The following is a 13,333-nucleotide window of genomic DNA, read 5'->3' on the forward strand; positions in this document are numbered from 1 at the left end:
TTAATTGATGATAGTGGAGAATGCGGAGAGGAGGTCCGCATTTGTCATCATAAATCATATACTTAAGAGTTCGCGATGCGTTCATTATTGAGCAGATTCTACAAAAGTTATTCAGTTGCGTGGGAGATTGGGAAATAGGGAGTTAAGTCAGGATGAAGTTTACGCAAGCAAACGTCTAAATGCGTACCACGAGTGTTTGCTCTGTTTGCCTCTCCCAACAGTAACCAATCAAAAGTGACTGTAAACGAATTGTGGTCATATCTTCTGCACTATTTGTTTGCAATGTTTGTTTACACTGTGTGTCATTCACCTCTTGAGGAGTCTCTTCTCTTTTGACTTATCATCTACAGCCGTAACTATCGGCCCAAGGATGGGAAATGTCGGGCTCCCGAATAGTAGCTATGTACATAGGCTATACAAACCATATCTTCCCTGCCAGGTGGGGGTTTCCTCTTCAGCTGCCGCCGCTTTTGTAAGGACTCTCAAGTCCAGCTAGTTCACTGAGTAGATTTCAGTCCAGACTCATGCTCACTAAGCCACTCAGTGTCGAACAACTACCCATTAGGACTGTGTTGTCATTCAGTAAGCGCACATTGAGCATGGTCGGCTTCTTACTATTCACTTAACACTAGCTACACTGGTTTAGTATTTCAATAGGCATTCCTTATGCCTTTACTACCTAGTATATAAGTTATTTGTAATAGTATGCTGGTTAATTATAGTTAACTCCCTTTCTTTCTTTATCTAACCTCTCTCTCTAGATAACTATACCTAGATAGTTACCTTAGTGCCCTGGGCCCTAAAGATGCTATAATGAAGGCAGGAGAGTATTATGATAAAATTATTGGCTTTGAGATGGAAGGGGTAGGTATATATGACGGCTTACGTTACTTTATCATCAAGGGTATCAGTGACTATGCAGACAGCCATAAAAATAGGATGTGATAGTGGTATGTCTAACAACATGCCCTGTATTATTGCATCTCCACTCCAAAAGAGGAAATACCTATATTTGGCTTTCCAGAAACAGCATGACATTACACCCAATACATAGTAGAGCCACAATGTATTGAGATGCCTAACCCTGCTAATCCAAAGCACCGCCACGCTGGAGCTAGACAGGGAGGGGTGTGATTGGAATCTGGACTATAGTACATAACAAATGCCTACATCTTTCTAGTCTAACAAAACACCTAGTTAAGTATATTTACCGCTAATCCGATTCGTTCAAAGCGCAATATATGAAGATGGCACAAACCCAACCCCTCCTTCGCCATCTGCTCATTACTAGATTCGAGTACGCATCAACTATATCCGGACTTAAGGTGTTAGCGAATTCGTTGGTTACAAGTACTATTTAACAGGCTACAAAAAACGCCACCTTGATTTGAAAGGGGATTAATGCTTCGATGCATCTCAACCATAATCTACGTGTCCGAGATATCCGGTTCAACATATTCCTTTCTTTAGCATCAATCATTACACACACGAAAGTGTGAACATAAGCTATACAGACATATCAGCTTGTCAACATGGCTGCGCTATGGAATCTCCCGACCGAAATTGTGATCCAAATGATGAAGCATTCGGCGAATTTATCATGTTTGTGGAGTCTCATCAACGTGTCGTCACGGTTCAAATTGATTTTGATGACACATGCTTGGGACATTATCGAAAATGTCATTACAAAAACAACACCTAGCTGCATCCGGGCTCTTATGAGGATAGTAATTGCCACACGCACGTCACCTGATTTATTCATTGGCGTTAGTGATGTTGCCGCCTACTTGTTAAAACGCAAGGTGATCACTCGCGATACGGATAAAGTCAGCGATAGGCTTATGCTTCAAAACAAGTCACCACAGGTGTTGCATGACTTCGTAAAATTAGCACACACCATTCACGGCGTTGCACATGCCTGCTTGGACCTTTACATGGAAAGGGTGCTAAGGGCAAAGCCACCACGAATTGATGTTGGTGATCTTCAGAACTATCAGACGATATTGAAGATGTTATACTCCGAGCGTCAATCACCAGGACGACCGTTCCAGCCCAAGGAGTTTGGACCGCGCACATATTTGGAGGAACAGATAGTCATTCGAGCAATATGGTAACTGCAACTATTCCTCGACATAAGGACTGCTGATAGAACGGGTACGTTAGCCCACTGGTCGGAAGAGGATCGCAATCATCTAAGGACGATGGCTGATACCCCCGAAATGGTACATCTTTTTCTTGATCCAGGACACCAGACGAATTGTCCGTGTAAGATGGAACAAATGCTATCCGTGGTCGACTTTGTACGGGAACTTACAAAAGATCAACACAGCCCGATAGAAGATGTACTCACACGATTCTTACACTGTCCCCCTCTGTCTGTGCGAAATAATGCATATCATCTACCCTGCTCTCCAAAGCCGTACCAATTTTTCTCCCAATTTGGCAGTCGGAAAGAAACTAGAAACGTCGATTACGTTATTGAAGATGGAACAATAGGCTGCAGGTTCTACCAATTGATGACCAGGAACACTAGGCCACCTTTGAAGGCTGTTTCCTTCAAACCATGGCGCGGACTTGGATTTGCACTTTGGCAAACTGAACGGATGATAGAACTAGGTTTTTTGGGACCCAGAGAGTCGGCTTATGGGCTAGTGAACTCCGAGGAGCCATGGTTTATATGGCGCAGTATTCTTACACCAGAAGAAGATGCTGAAAGAAGACCATCCCACTACCTTACCTTTAGGTATCAATAGGGGAAACGGCCGATTCGAGTGAGGATATGGTGGCTAAGTCTCTCGTGACCATTTTCATATGATTGAAAAATGAGTTTTGTAATACCATTGCTATATTATAATCACATTGCCGTATCACAGTGATCGAACATATCAAAGATGACATAGTCTACCTCCTACGTAGATATATTCCATATTTTTGAAGAGAATTATCTATATTACGATATACTAGCCTAACTGTGATACAAAAAAAATAGACAAAAAGGCTTAATTTGATGCGCCTTCCTAATTAGGAAGGTAAAAAGGTACACACCTGCTAGGTACCAGTCCATTCAAGATATGTCTATTCGTATATCTACCTCACCAAGATTGATGAAATACTTGATTTCTCAAACGTTCAATTGTGTACTTCGGTATTCTTCATTTTCTCCATCCACTGCCCGTCAATTCTTTTCATCAAGTAGCTTAGCGGTCGCTCTACATCGCAGAGACAAAGAATACTGCGCTGGAATAAAAAAGTCGATATCACCAGAGCTACTATCAGTGCGCCAGGAGTACCCTTTACTCCAAACCTGTACCTTCCGAATCACTCTCCCACCAAACAAAGATCGATGTTGCGCAAGCAAGTATGCAGGGCCAGCACCGTGGTAAGTACCCAAAAGAGCAAAGAACGAATCGGCGTATTGGCCTATCCCAGACGCATCCACCTCAATGGTAACTCCCAGGTATTGAGAGACTTCGGTCATGCCCATGGAAATCAATGCCTGTAAGATTATTTCCTTTGTGTTCTCATTCTGAATGTTGGCTCTGAACATGTAGGCTAAATCGGCGCCGCCTGAAGCGTATTTTTGCCATTGTAGAGCGACCACATCCGACCACTTGAGGTTCGGGCGCTGTCTTCAACAGAATCCACGCCAGCGATTGTGAACTCGCCTTTTAAGCCAGTGTATAACTCGAGCATGGCGGTGCGGTGTGGTACTCCCCTTCCACGACAAATCCAACTCTAGCAGCATAGCTGGGTTGGAGGGTGTTGGCATCATCGATATCAACTAATAGCTATACATTCCGTGGATAGATCTCTTGCCTAGGTAGTCTAGAATCGAATATTCATACGAGCTGGCTTCCTGCATCCGTATCACCAGATGGATACCTAGGCAATTGCATGGTACTCGCTCTTCGTTAGAATTAGGGTTAGCGAACATCAATAAGAAGAAGTAGCAACATCAGTATGGTGCCCATAGATAGTAATAATACCTGACTTCGCAAACTCAGCAGCTTGCTATAACTAGTTTTCCCCCTGGATAGTGAGTGACCCGTCACAATAATTAATATTATATCTCTGGAAGGGGCTGGCACAAGCTTATGTAAGGCTCGCTGATTGGATGATGGAGCTCGGCGGCATGCTCAGTTCTACTCAGAGCCCTTTGGGAGTAAAAGCGGCGAGATCCAGTATGTACTAGCCCAGGTATCCATAATAATTGCATTCATATAAAGAAAGTTTGCAATACGAGGTTTGCATGGGAGTTATCACATCTGTTTGCACAATATGCTCAGTTGCACAAAATGACTCACTTGTCCAACTCGTATACCAGTCCAATTTTATATTGACCAGGCCTGAGGTAGGTGTATAAGTACAGGAGGCGCCTTCCGTTCTTCAGTTTCCATTTAGCTATCAACCTACCTAGACGGACAATTTTATATCATACATTTACAAGTTTTAACTCCTGATCGATCAACAACTCAGCTAAGACGCGCTTGACCTCTATCCTTACTCCACCATCCTTCCAATTCGTATTGCTACCAATACAAACACTAAACATGCCTTCCGGATTCCCCAACTTTCGCCAAATCCCATCTAACCTCGAGGTCGTGATGGCCAATCGACAAGCTGCTCTGTTGAAGAAGGACGCTATGAAAGATGCCACCGACGACGATTCACAAAGCATGGCTAGCAGTGACACGCTGGTGAACAAGAGCAAGTCGAACAAACCGGGGTTCTCGTCGGGATGGAAGCGAATGTGGTTATTGACTCAAGAACGAGTGGTAAACGGATCTGATCCTAAGTGATTGATATGTATGCTAATTGTCTTTTTCTATTAGCTTAAGTAACCTTATGAGACCCATCATCATTTGAATATCTTCCCAGCCGATGAAAACTTGGACCACGTCTCTTCATACATGAGCTCCGGAAATCCAGTGGGATCATCAGCATGAGAGTGAAGCGCATTGAGGGCTGTTAATTCAATATTCGTACACCTTATCTTTTCGACATCTTTTATCAACCTTGAATGAGGGCAACAATGCATGAGGAAACACATACATACCGACAAACTCGACTGTGTTGAATGTAAAAGATAGAATATGTAACTATGTGCATCAGGCTAGACTGTAATTGATGTTACATAGGGCCAATAAACTTTGTGCTGCTATCTCTACAGGAATGCTGGGACCCCTTGCATAGGAACGTTCCAATACCTGTAGGTACGGACTGCGTCGTGCCGAGCACAATGAATGCCACGAATGAGATACGCCGCGAGACAATTCAATTATCTCTACTGCAGGCTCCTGTAAGTTGATTTGGGTGACCCACAGTAACAAGAAAGTGAAGTCTTTATCTCGTGTGTTGGTCCATTGAATATGTTACTAAGCAACATTCCATTACCAAGTTGAGAAGCATCGAAGCCAAACATTGATTTTTGGTTGATGTTTTGATTTAGCATCATTTGTCGATATGTCCTATACAATAACAATAAAGCCTCAAGGCACCTCCTTCAAGGTGCGGTAGGGCTATTTCCACAAAGTAGCTTCCTTGATTACGGTTCTACACTGTGTTCTGGCAGAACCCAAACATGGCGTTTCGGTCAGACACAATGCTAATGCAGGATACTCCTGGAATCATGAACAACAATGGCTCCAAAAGCAAAGCAAAAAGTCGAACGACTGTAACGACGTATCCCACAGCTTCACAGAGTACATTCAACCTCGACCGTGACAACAGTAATGTCAACAACGCAATCGAGCTCGAAACAGCTGAAGAGTCTGATGAGCCTATTGAACAAGGATGGATATCCACCTCGCGTGAATGGTCGATGGTGGTCTGCTTTGCTATTATGGCTATGATGGTTGCCATGGACGCCTTGATACTGATCCCTATTCTTCCAGTAAGTCATTGATCCGTCATTCGATTCATAGTTTTCTTCATTCTAACGGATGGTACAGAAAATTACCGGAAAGTACCATTCCAACCCATCAAGAGATACAATGTGGCCCATGACAGTCTATATCCTCGCCAACGCAACATTTCAACGTTTCCATGTCGCAGTAATGGAGATATTTGGTCGAAGAAACATGCTCATAGCAGGTTTGATCGTTTTCACCATGGGCTTGATTCTCATCTCAGCCTCACCTCCTCTGTTTCCAATACTGCTCGTCGGTCGCGCTGTCCAAGGAGCGGGTGCTGCGGCTATGGTATCAATCCCACCAGCGATGTTGATGGATATGATCCCAGAGCGACGGAGATCAATGTACAATTTTTCCATAATACTCAGCAGCGCAATTGGTGCCATCTTAGGTCTGACCCTCGGTGGTATATTTATACGACAAGATTCCTGGAAATGGATATTCTATATTGCGGCTCCTTTCTGTTTCTTGCTGTTTGTGATCACGCCTTTGGCCGTCCGGCCTGTTGGGGAGTCTTTGGAGCCGAAGAAGAGGTTGATGAAGGTTGATTGGACTGGCTCGTTCCTGTTTTCTGGTAGTATGACTTCGCTGCTCCTTGGACTTACTTGGGCTACGAGCCTTAATAAAGAGCTGAAGTTGAAAGTACTCGTCGCTCTTGGGGCTGGGGCTGTAGGGATGATTGTTACTATGCTGTATGAGAGGTCCGGAGCATCAAGGCCGCTTTTGTCTCTCGGTATTCTGAGAGTTTCACCGCTCACATTTCTATGTGTATTAATACAAAGTCTATTGGTAAGTTAATCCTGCACCTGGCCATTGATCTCAAATAATAGATTGTTGCTAAGAAATACCAGATTGCCGTACAACTTGTATGTCTTCCCGCCTACCTCGGAGGAGTACATGATTCATCATCAACCACAACGGGTGCCATTCTGATTCCCATGATCGTGACTATGCTCCTAGTCACTGGGGGAATTGATATTGTACCTACAAAACTATATCGTTATCGGTGGCCTCTATGGTTCGGATGGGCCCTGAATATCGCATCATCTGCAAGTCTGACCACTTTCAACACACACACAACGCTCCGAGTGTGTATCATTGTCATGCTAGTAACTGGCTTGGGCCATGGTATCACGATATCAGCCACTCACACGGCTCTTCGAGAACTATCCAGACAGAGATCTAGATCTCAGCGGGATGCATGCTTGATTGCGAATTTCGTTCGAACGGCCGGCTTCTGTCTAGCAATCGCTAGTGCAGACTCGGCTTTTCGTACGCGGTTGCGCATACACGATGAGCACTACTCACCCGCGCAAGTATATTCCTCGAGTTTCGAGGACTTAATGCGTGCTCTGACTATTTTGGCGGGATTTGGTGGACTCCTGTCTTTGTTCGTTGGGTGGAAGAGGACGAGGGAAGGCGGGCTTCATGCTTAAGTGTCCATGATATGAATCTGGCATGATACATGGGAATATCCAGTTATAGCGTATTTTGAACTCTACGCATAATCATAATTGTCTTTACTTGCGAGCTCAATCAAGATTATCAAAATTACATTGAATGCCTGTGCCCAGTCCAGCTGGATACACAGACAGAATCTGTAACGACTAGACGAGAACAAAAGTGCGCGATGTTTTTTTCACAAGTCTTTCGGCACATAGTTCTCCTCGCCTGTGTCAATGCGGTCTAGTTGTCGGCCACTCCACGTCACATCCCAGAAGGTGAGTAAAGCATAGAACTTGATCAAGCTGTGGAAGTAAGCAAACGCATAATAACCTGGAAGAAAAATCAAGTCTTTGGGATGTCGCAAAAAGTAAGGTATCAATTTCACCAATTTACTGACAAGAATCCAGGCCAGCAAGTACAGTACTGTAGTTGTTCTTGCCCAGGTCGTGTGACTGAAGAAGTAGACGAGCGCAAAGTCGTAGAAGAGAGCGAAATTGATAAAACTGGTGAGGTAAACGGCATATACGCACCAGGGCTGGCGGCGCCAGACTGTACGGTCTGAGAATAAACTGGCTGAATTGCTTCGCCAGGTTGTTCGAGCCCAGCGAAGACATTGAGAAAGGTACTTGGGGTACGTCCCCAATGGTGTTTCCATCAGTCCGTGGGGACAGTGTTGAATCTTGATGTTCCAGCCATACCGTACTTCGTAACGAGTAATGTAGTTATCATCGTCGCAATTTAGTGGTCCAAACAGGCCGAAGAAGAACCGCTCATTCAAGTATCCCTCCAAGAAATTAGGGGACTGTAGAATCGAGGTACGGTGAGCCGAGGTCCTGCCTGAATTGACAAACACACCACCGTCCAGCGCATTAGTTGCCCTGACGTCAAAGTCTTGTCGTTCAAGATAAATAGCACCGAGCATGTTCCAAAACGCAGCGGTAGTAAACCCCTTCTCCGCACGAATAGCACGCTTATTCGTTCCCACAGCGCCGACTCTCGGGTCCTCAAAGGGGGCTAGGATGGTGGACAAAAACCGTGGGCTACGCCAAAATACGTGGTCATCAGCAATAATAGTGATGGCGGTGCGAACATGAGGAATTGCACAGGCGACCTGTGCCCGTTTGTTAACTTGGACCGCTCGCAATACTGACATGGAGATTTTTTTGGAACAGATTCGCCACGAGATAAGGCGCTTCTTGATCGAGTTGACCATTTCCTTGCTCGGGACGACGATGATGAGTTTTTTGGGCTTATTGGAGATGATTGACAAAATACATTCCACAAAGTCTGTGTTCTCTGGGTCAACTGTAGGGACTATGACGGTCACATCGCAAAGACCATAGTGCGGCTGTTGTGGGATTGGTATTGGGCGGTATAAGAGCCAGTAGGATATGGTGTGGACAATTAGTCGCAGGTAGCGGATGACGAACAAGGAAAGAAAAGGAACATTTTTGGGAGTTAGGATAGATGGAAAACCTGATATGAGCTGCTGTCCAAGGATAGCAGATGTTATTGTCAAGTAGGCAGGAGTTAGATATTCCATCTCGAATGGAAGGGCTCCACCAACGTCGATAGTATTATATCTTGATAGTCTAAGGGTTATTCGAGAGGAATGATGGATACAATACAAAAAGCGCTTTCAGCATGCGAAAGAGAGACCATATTATGCCACTGACAGACATTGTCACCGTGACTGGCAGACCCCATCATGAGTCTGAATCAATCCTTGTAATCTCTCCAAGATTGCTGGGATTTCAAAACAGCTCCTAAAAAATAGTAGGCATCTTGTTAAAGACTCTAGACACTGATACTCGAGTAGGCTTTGTTCTGCGGGGGCCCTGTTTGACAAGCAAACAAAAGAATTTGCTACACTGTAGCTTGTTCTAAGACTCAAGTTATGGCTTTGTAGGATTTATTGATTTTGTCATTCTTTCTTCCCTCTCGGTAGGTTCCGTTACACACAATTCTGCGGGATGTTGACGCATCTCTTGAGAGCCATGGTGTCCAGTCTTCGTCCAATGTTTCTACCGCGCGAGCATTGTGCATTGACGTATGATAGAATAGCGAGGAGGATTGATAAACTGTTGTACATTTCCATTATTCGATATTGCCTTCATAAAAGTAGAGACTATTCTTCCTCAGGGTACACCATCTTCCTGGTAACACCTCCATCCACCACCATTTCTGTACCAGTGACAAATTCAGCATCGGTCAGGTACTCAACCGCACGCAATATATCCTCAACTTTACCCACGCGTCCTGAAAAGTGCCATCGGTGATCTGCTTCCGACAAGCCATCCTCCCATTCACCGCCCTCTTTGCATTCGTTAGCGACATTGATCCATCCCGGAAGAATGACATTAACAGCGATGCCATCGCCGGCCAAGCTGGAAGCCATCGCGTGCGTGAGTCCAATAAGTCCAGCTTTTGTCGCTGCATAGCCCTCAGAATTTGGCTCGGATTGGTGCGCACGCGTCGATGACATGTGGATAATCGAGCCACCCTTCTCGCGACCAGCATCCTTTCTCAACAAAGGCAGACAGCCCTGGCTCATCAACATTGCACCGGTCAAGTTGGTCTGGATGCTTTTGCTCCAAGTGTCGAGACTGAGCTCAGCAAATGGGGTGCCCCTAACTGCGCCGGTGTATGCTGCATTGTTGACTAGGACGTCCAACCGGCCGTTGAAGAATTTGCCGGCCTTTTCAATGGCAACTTTGATTTCTGCCGGTTCGCACAGATCACAGATTGCCGTGGAGTAATTGCTGTTGGGGGTGGTTGCCGCGAGGTGTTTTATTGTGTGATCTAATTCAGTCTTGTTGTTGTCAACGAGGAAAACATTGTGACCTTTTTGAAGCAGAAGACGCGACAATCCTCGGCCAATGCCTCTGGCAGCGCCGGTAATGAGAAAATTCTTTCCCATGTTGGCACGAGTATTTATTGCCAGCGGTAATTGTAATAATAAAGCGTGCGTTAGAGCAGGGCTTACTGGAACACATGGAGCACCAAAAATTGAGGGGGAAACAAGAATAGTTTCGGACTTTGACGTCAACGTGGGTGGAAATCTCAATCAAGCTAAGCCGAGATGAACCAAGCCCTAGGTAGCCCCATCAATCCCTCGAGGGTATCAGATGTTGATGAAGCACGAACAATTCAAATAACTTTAAAAATAAATGCGCAAATAAAATAAACAGGAATGGCTAAGGGCCAAAATCGAATAGAATGCACATCATCTCAGACATCCATGTATAATAACTCCAAAACGCTTAAAATGCCTTCCCATCTGGAGAAATCCCCGGGCTCTTAACTCCTGCCTTCTTCATTCGTTACCCTTGACAGCCCAGCCCACATGACCAATACACCAGATATGCATAACAAGAAAGAAACAACACCATACGAAGACCAGAAAATGATCCCAATAAGAGTAAGGATTATGGGATAATTCTGGCTTATCCACACCCACCAGCTACAAATGGTCCGCCAAGTGACTTGAATCTGATACGACGTCTTATCCCACCAACTCGGATTTAGGAATGTAGTCCATCGCTCATGAAGACGCGCGTGTTTGTTGGGATTATAAGGATCACGAGTCGACATTCGATCCATGCGTTGCCTCCAGAATTCCTTGAGCTGCTGCTTGTCGTCATAGGGCTCACACAGAATAAACCAATCTCGCCACTTCCGGCAGACTTCATGTGCTTCTTTCGTGGGGATTTCAAACCATTCCGTTTCATTCCGCTCAACCGCTAAGCGCCGAGAATTATACAGCTCCAGGTGTATAATCTGCTCGGCGTAAAAGGCGTTCATGAATTTGCTTTGCGCGCCGGGGGTGGTGTCCGCTTCGTTATGGATTGTCCCACGCTGTCTCGGCGAGTTCAATTCGGCGATGCGTTTCTCAATATCCTCCGCCCATCCAATCTTCACGTAGCCAGTTTCGCCTTCCATGGAAGCTGTATAGACGTGGGCTAATTTGCCGTTGCGAACCTCACCCTTTGGCCCTTTTCGTAGTTTATGGATCAATCTGTCATCGGTGGTTGTGTCGTCCCGTGTTTTCGGGTGGTAGGGCACAAAGTTTGTTGGTGTTTCTGTTGGTAGTTCGGGGTATAATGAAGATGGTGATGATGCCGGTATTGTTGTACCGAAGCTTACATCTCTCCGGTTGGATTGTCGTCCATATGATGGGGAGTCGCGGATCGGGTCAGGACTTTCATCATCATGATCGTCGTCGCTTTCGATTATGGTCATATTTTGCGCGGATTGAGGAGTATTTGGCGATCCTCCGTTGGGTGTTGAGAATTGCACGCGAGTCGAAGAATTCGGACTTGTAGATCCATTGGCTTTGTCTACCAAAGACGACCTTGTCGACGATGGCGTCGTATCTGTGCTAGAGGAGGCCTTGCGGGAATTTCTTCTACTAAATATACCTCTGAGTGATGATCTAGCACCGTCTTTATAATATAGTGATCTCCATCTATGTCGTCGGCTTCTGCGAGGAGGTGATGGTTTGCTGGAGCTTGACCGACGGAGGCTCGAGGAGTTTGGCGACGCCCGTGTTGTAGTCCGTTTATATAATTTCTTCCTGACGATTTTGTTTATCGTCTTGGGCAAGGCGGACTGTCCAGATGATGTGTTATTGCTACTTGACGACAGGAGTGAAATTATCGGCACTTGCATCACGTCGAGGTTATCCATTGTGTTTGATTCCTATTCTAAGAGAGATGTCGGGGTCGTTGGCCGAACTATATGGCGTTTATTCCGGTTGTAAAATACAGTCTTAGTTAATTCAAAAGATACATCCAGCGTATATGTACTTCCCCCTCTTATCTAAGTGTTTTTAGTTCGTGGGTATGTCTCATTCTCGCATAACGAAGTACCCTTGCAAGAAAGCCTCGTGAAGTCGCGAGACCTACAATCCATACGGCACAGTCAGTTAGTTATCGTGGGTAGGTGGGCCAGTATGCATTTTGAGCAAATAAAAAGCACATTTTTAGCGCGCTGGCTACTAGATATCTCATCGCACTGCCACCCATATCTTGCTAAGAGCAACGCCAATGCACCTCGCCGCGATTAGTGCATCGAGAACAAGAGAACGAACGATCTAGCTGCCTTTTGTGTGTGGCTGATACACCGATTGCAAGAGAATAGTTCCTTCTAGAAACTGCACGAGTGGGTTGCGTTGCATGCAATTATTTTTGATGCCATATCGACGCAGCTTCGAGGCCATACTGCGAGAACGTGAAACAAGCCCAATTTCTCCGCCGATGTTTTTCACCGTCAACTCTGCGGTGAGGTTTTCCATTTTTTTCTCTCTCACATGATATAATTAGATCATCTTGCATTTTAGATGTATATCCCGTTGTTTTGAAAACGAGTCTGCCTGGATAAACATCATGCAGAAGCAGCCGTTCCCAAACCCGATCGATTAGGGCTAATCTGGAGTACGAACTTACCTACCGTCGTACCTATACCCATGCACTAGTTTTCGGCCGAGTGAGGAGGCACCAGAGAAATGTGAATCGAAAGGACAGCGACGGACGCGAGTTGAGAAGATTTGGGATAAATGTATTCTCGATGATTTACAGTCAGAAGAAGAAAATTAGGGCACCCTGTTCGCGACATCTCATTCTCGTGACAACAGCCGTACGTACTCATAGGGATGTTCCGACCGTATGGATTGACCGGCGGGAAAAGCGCGGATATAATTCGGACCATCGAATGATGGCATACTAAATGCAATGCACTACGCGGCTGACGACTGCAAATCACAAGTGTAGTGCGAGTTAGACAATAAAATATAATAATATACCACGTCCTTGATTTGAGCAGAATGCACTCTTCGTTGTGTGATTATAGCATGAGCCTTGCATACAATTCCAGAGTACGCCGTGGCACGGTCGGCAACGTGACCAGGCCGTACGTAGCCAGAGACTCTCTCATCGTGCGATAGCATTCCATACTGCATAGCGAAATACCACAAC

At 45.3% G+C, this 13,333-nt stretch overlaps 6 protein-coding genes across 6 annotated transcripts; 3 read left to right on the forward strand and 3 right to left on the reverse strand.

Annotated features, from left to right (window-relative positions):
• Positions 1-1,532: 1,532 nt before the first annotated feature.
• EYB26_009399 (uncharacterized protein) lies at positions 1,533-2,114 on the forward strand (the record flags this gene model as incomplete). The annotated part of the gene is made up of 1 exon (XM_054268649.1): positions 1,533-2,114. One exon carries the CDS (start codon positions 1,533-1,535, stop codon positions 2,112-2,114), a length of 582 nt encoding a protein of 193 aa, XP_054124624.1.
• Positions 2,115-4,550: 2,436 nt separating this feature from the next.
• Positions 4,551-4,841, forward strand: EYB26_009400 (uncharacterized protein; the record flags this gene model as incomplete). Its single annotated transcript, XM_054268650.1, has 2 exons — positions 4,551-4,775; positions 4,833-4,841. 2 exons carry the CDS (start codon positions 4,551-4,553, stop codon positions 4,839-4,841), a joined length of 234 nt encoding a protein of 77 aa, XP_054124625.1.
• Positions 4,842-5,602: 761 nt separating this feature from the next.
• EYB26_009401 (uncharacterized protein) lies at positions 5,603-7,348 on the forward strand (the record flags this gene model as incomplete). The annotated part of the gene is made up of 3 exons (XM_054268651.1): positions 5,603-5,893; positions 5,952-6,701; positions 6,764-7,348. The coding sequence occupies 3 exons, from the start codon at positions 5,603-5,605 to the stop codon at positions 7,346-7,348; spliced, it is 1,626 nt and encodes a 541-aa protein (XP_054124626.1).
• Positions 7,349-7,551: 203 nt separating this feature from the next.
• EYB26_009402 (uncharacterized protein) lies at positions 7,552-8,901 on the reverse strand (the record flags this gene model as incomplete). Its single annotated transcript, XM_054268652.1, has 1 exon — positions 7,552-8,511. One exon carries the CDS (start codon positions 8,509-8,511, stop codon positions 7,552-7,554), a length of 960 nt encoding a protein of 319 aa, XP_054124627.1.
• A 585-nt stretch (positions 8,902-9,486) lies between these two features.
• On the reverse strand, positions 9,487-10,278 carry EYB26_009403 (uncharacterized protein; the record flags this gene model as incomplete). Its single annotated transcript, XM_054268653.1, has 1 exon — positions 9,487-10,278. The coding sequence occupies one exon, from the start codon at positions 10,276-10,278 to the stop codon at positions 9,487-9,489; it is 792 nt and encodes a 263-aa protein (XP_054124628.1).
• Positions 10,279-10,658: 380 nt separating this feature from the next.
• On the reverse strand, positions 10,659-12,047 carry EYB26_009404 (uncharacterized protein; the record flags this gene model as incomplete). The annotated part of the gene is made up of 1 exon (XM_054268654.1): positions 10,659-12,047. One exon carries the CDS (start codon positions 12,045-12,047, stop codon positions 10,659-10,661), a length of 1,389 nt encoding a protein of 462 aa, XP_054124629.1.
• Between the last annotated feature and the right edge of the window lie 1,286 nt (positions 12,048-13,333).

This window comes from Talaromyces marneffei, chromosome 8, assembly GCF_009556855.1.
Source record: "Talaromyces marneffei chromosome 8, complete sequence".
NCBI classification, from domain to species: Eukaryota; Fungi; Ascomycota; class Eurotiomycetes; order Eurotiales; family Trichocomaceae; genus Talaromyces; species Talaromyces marneffei.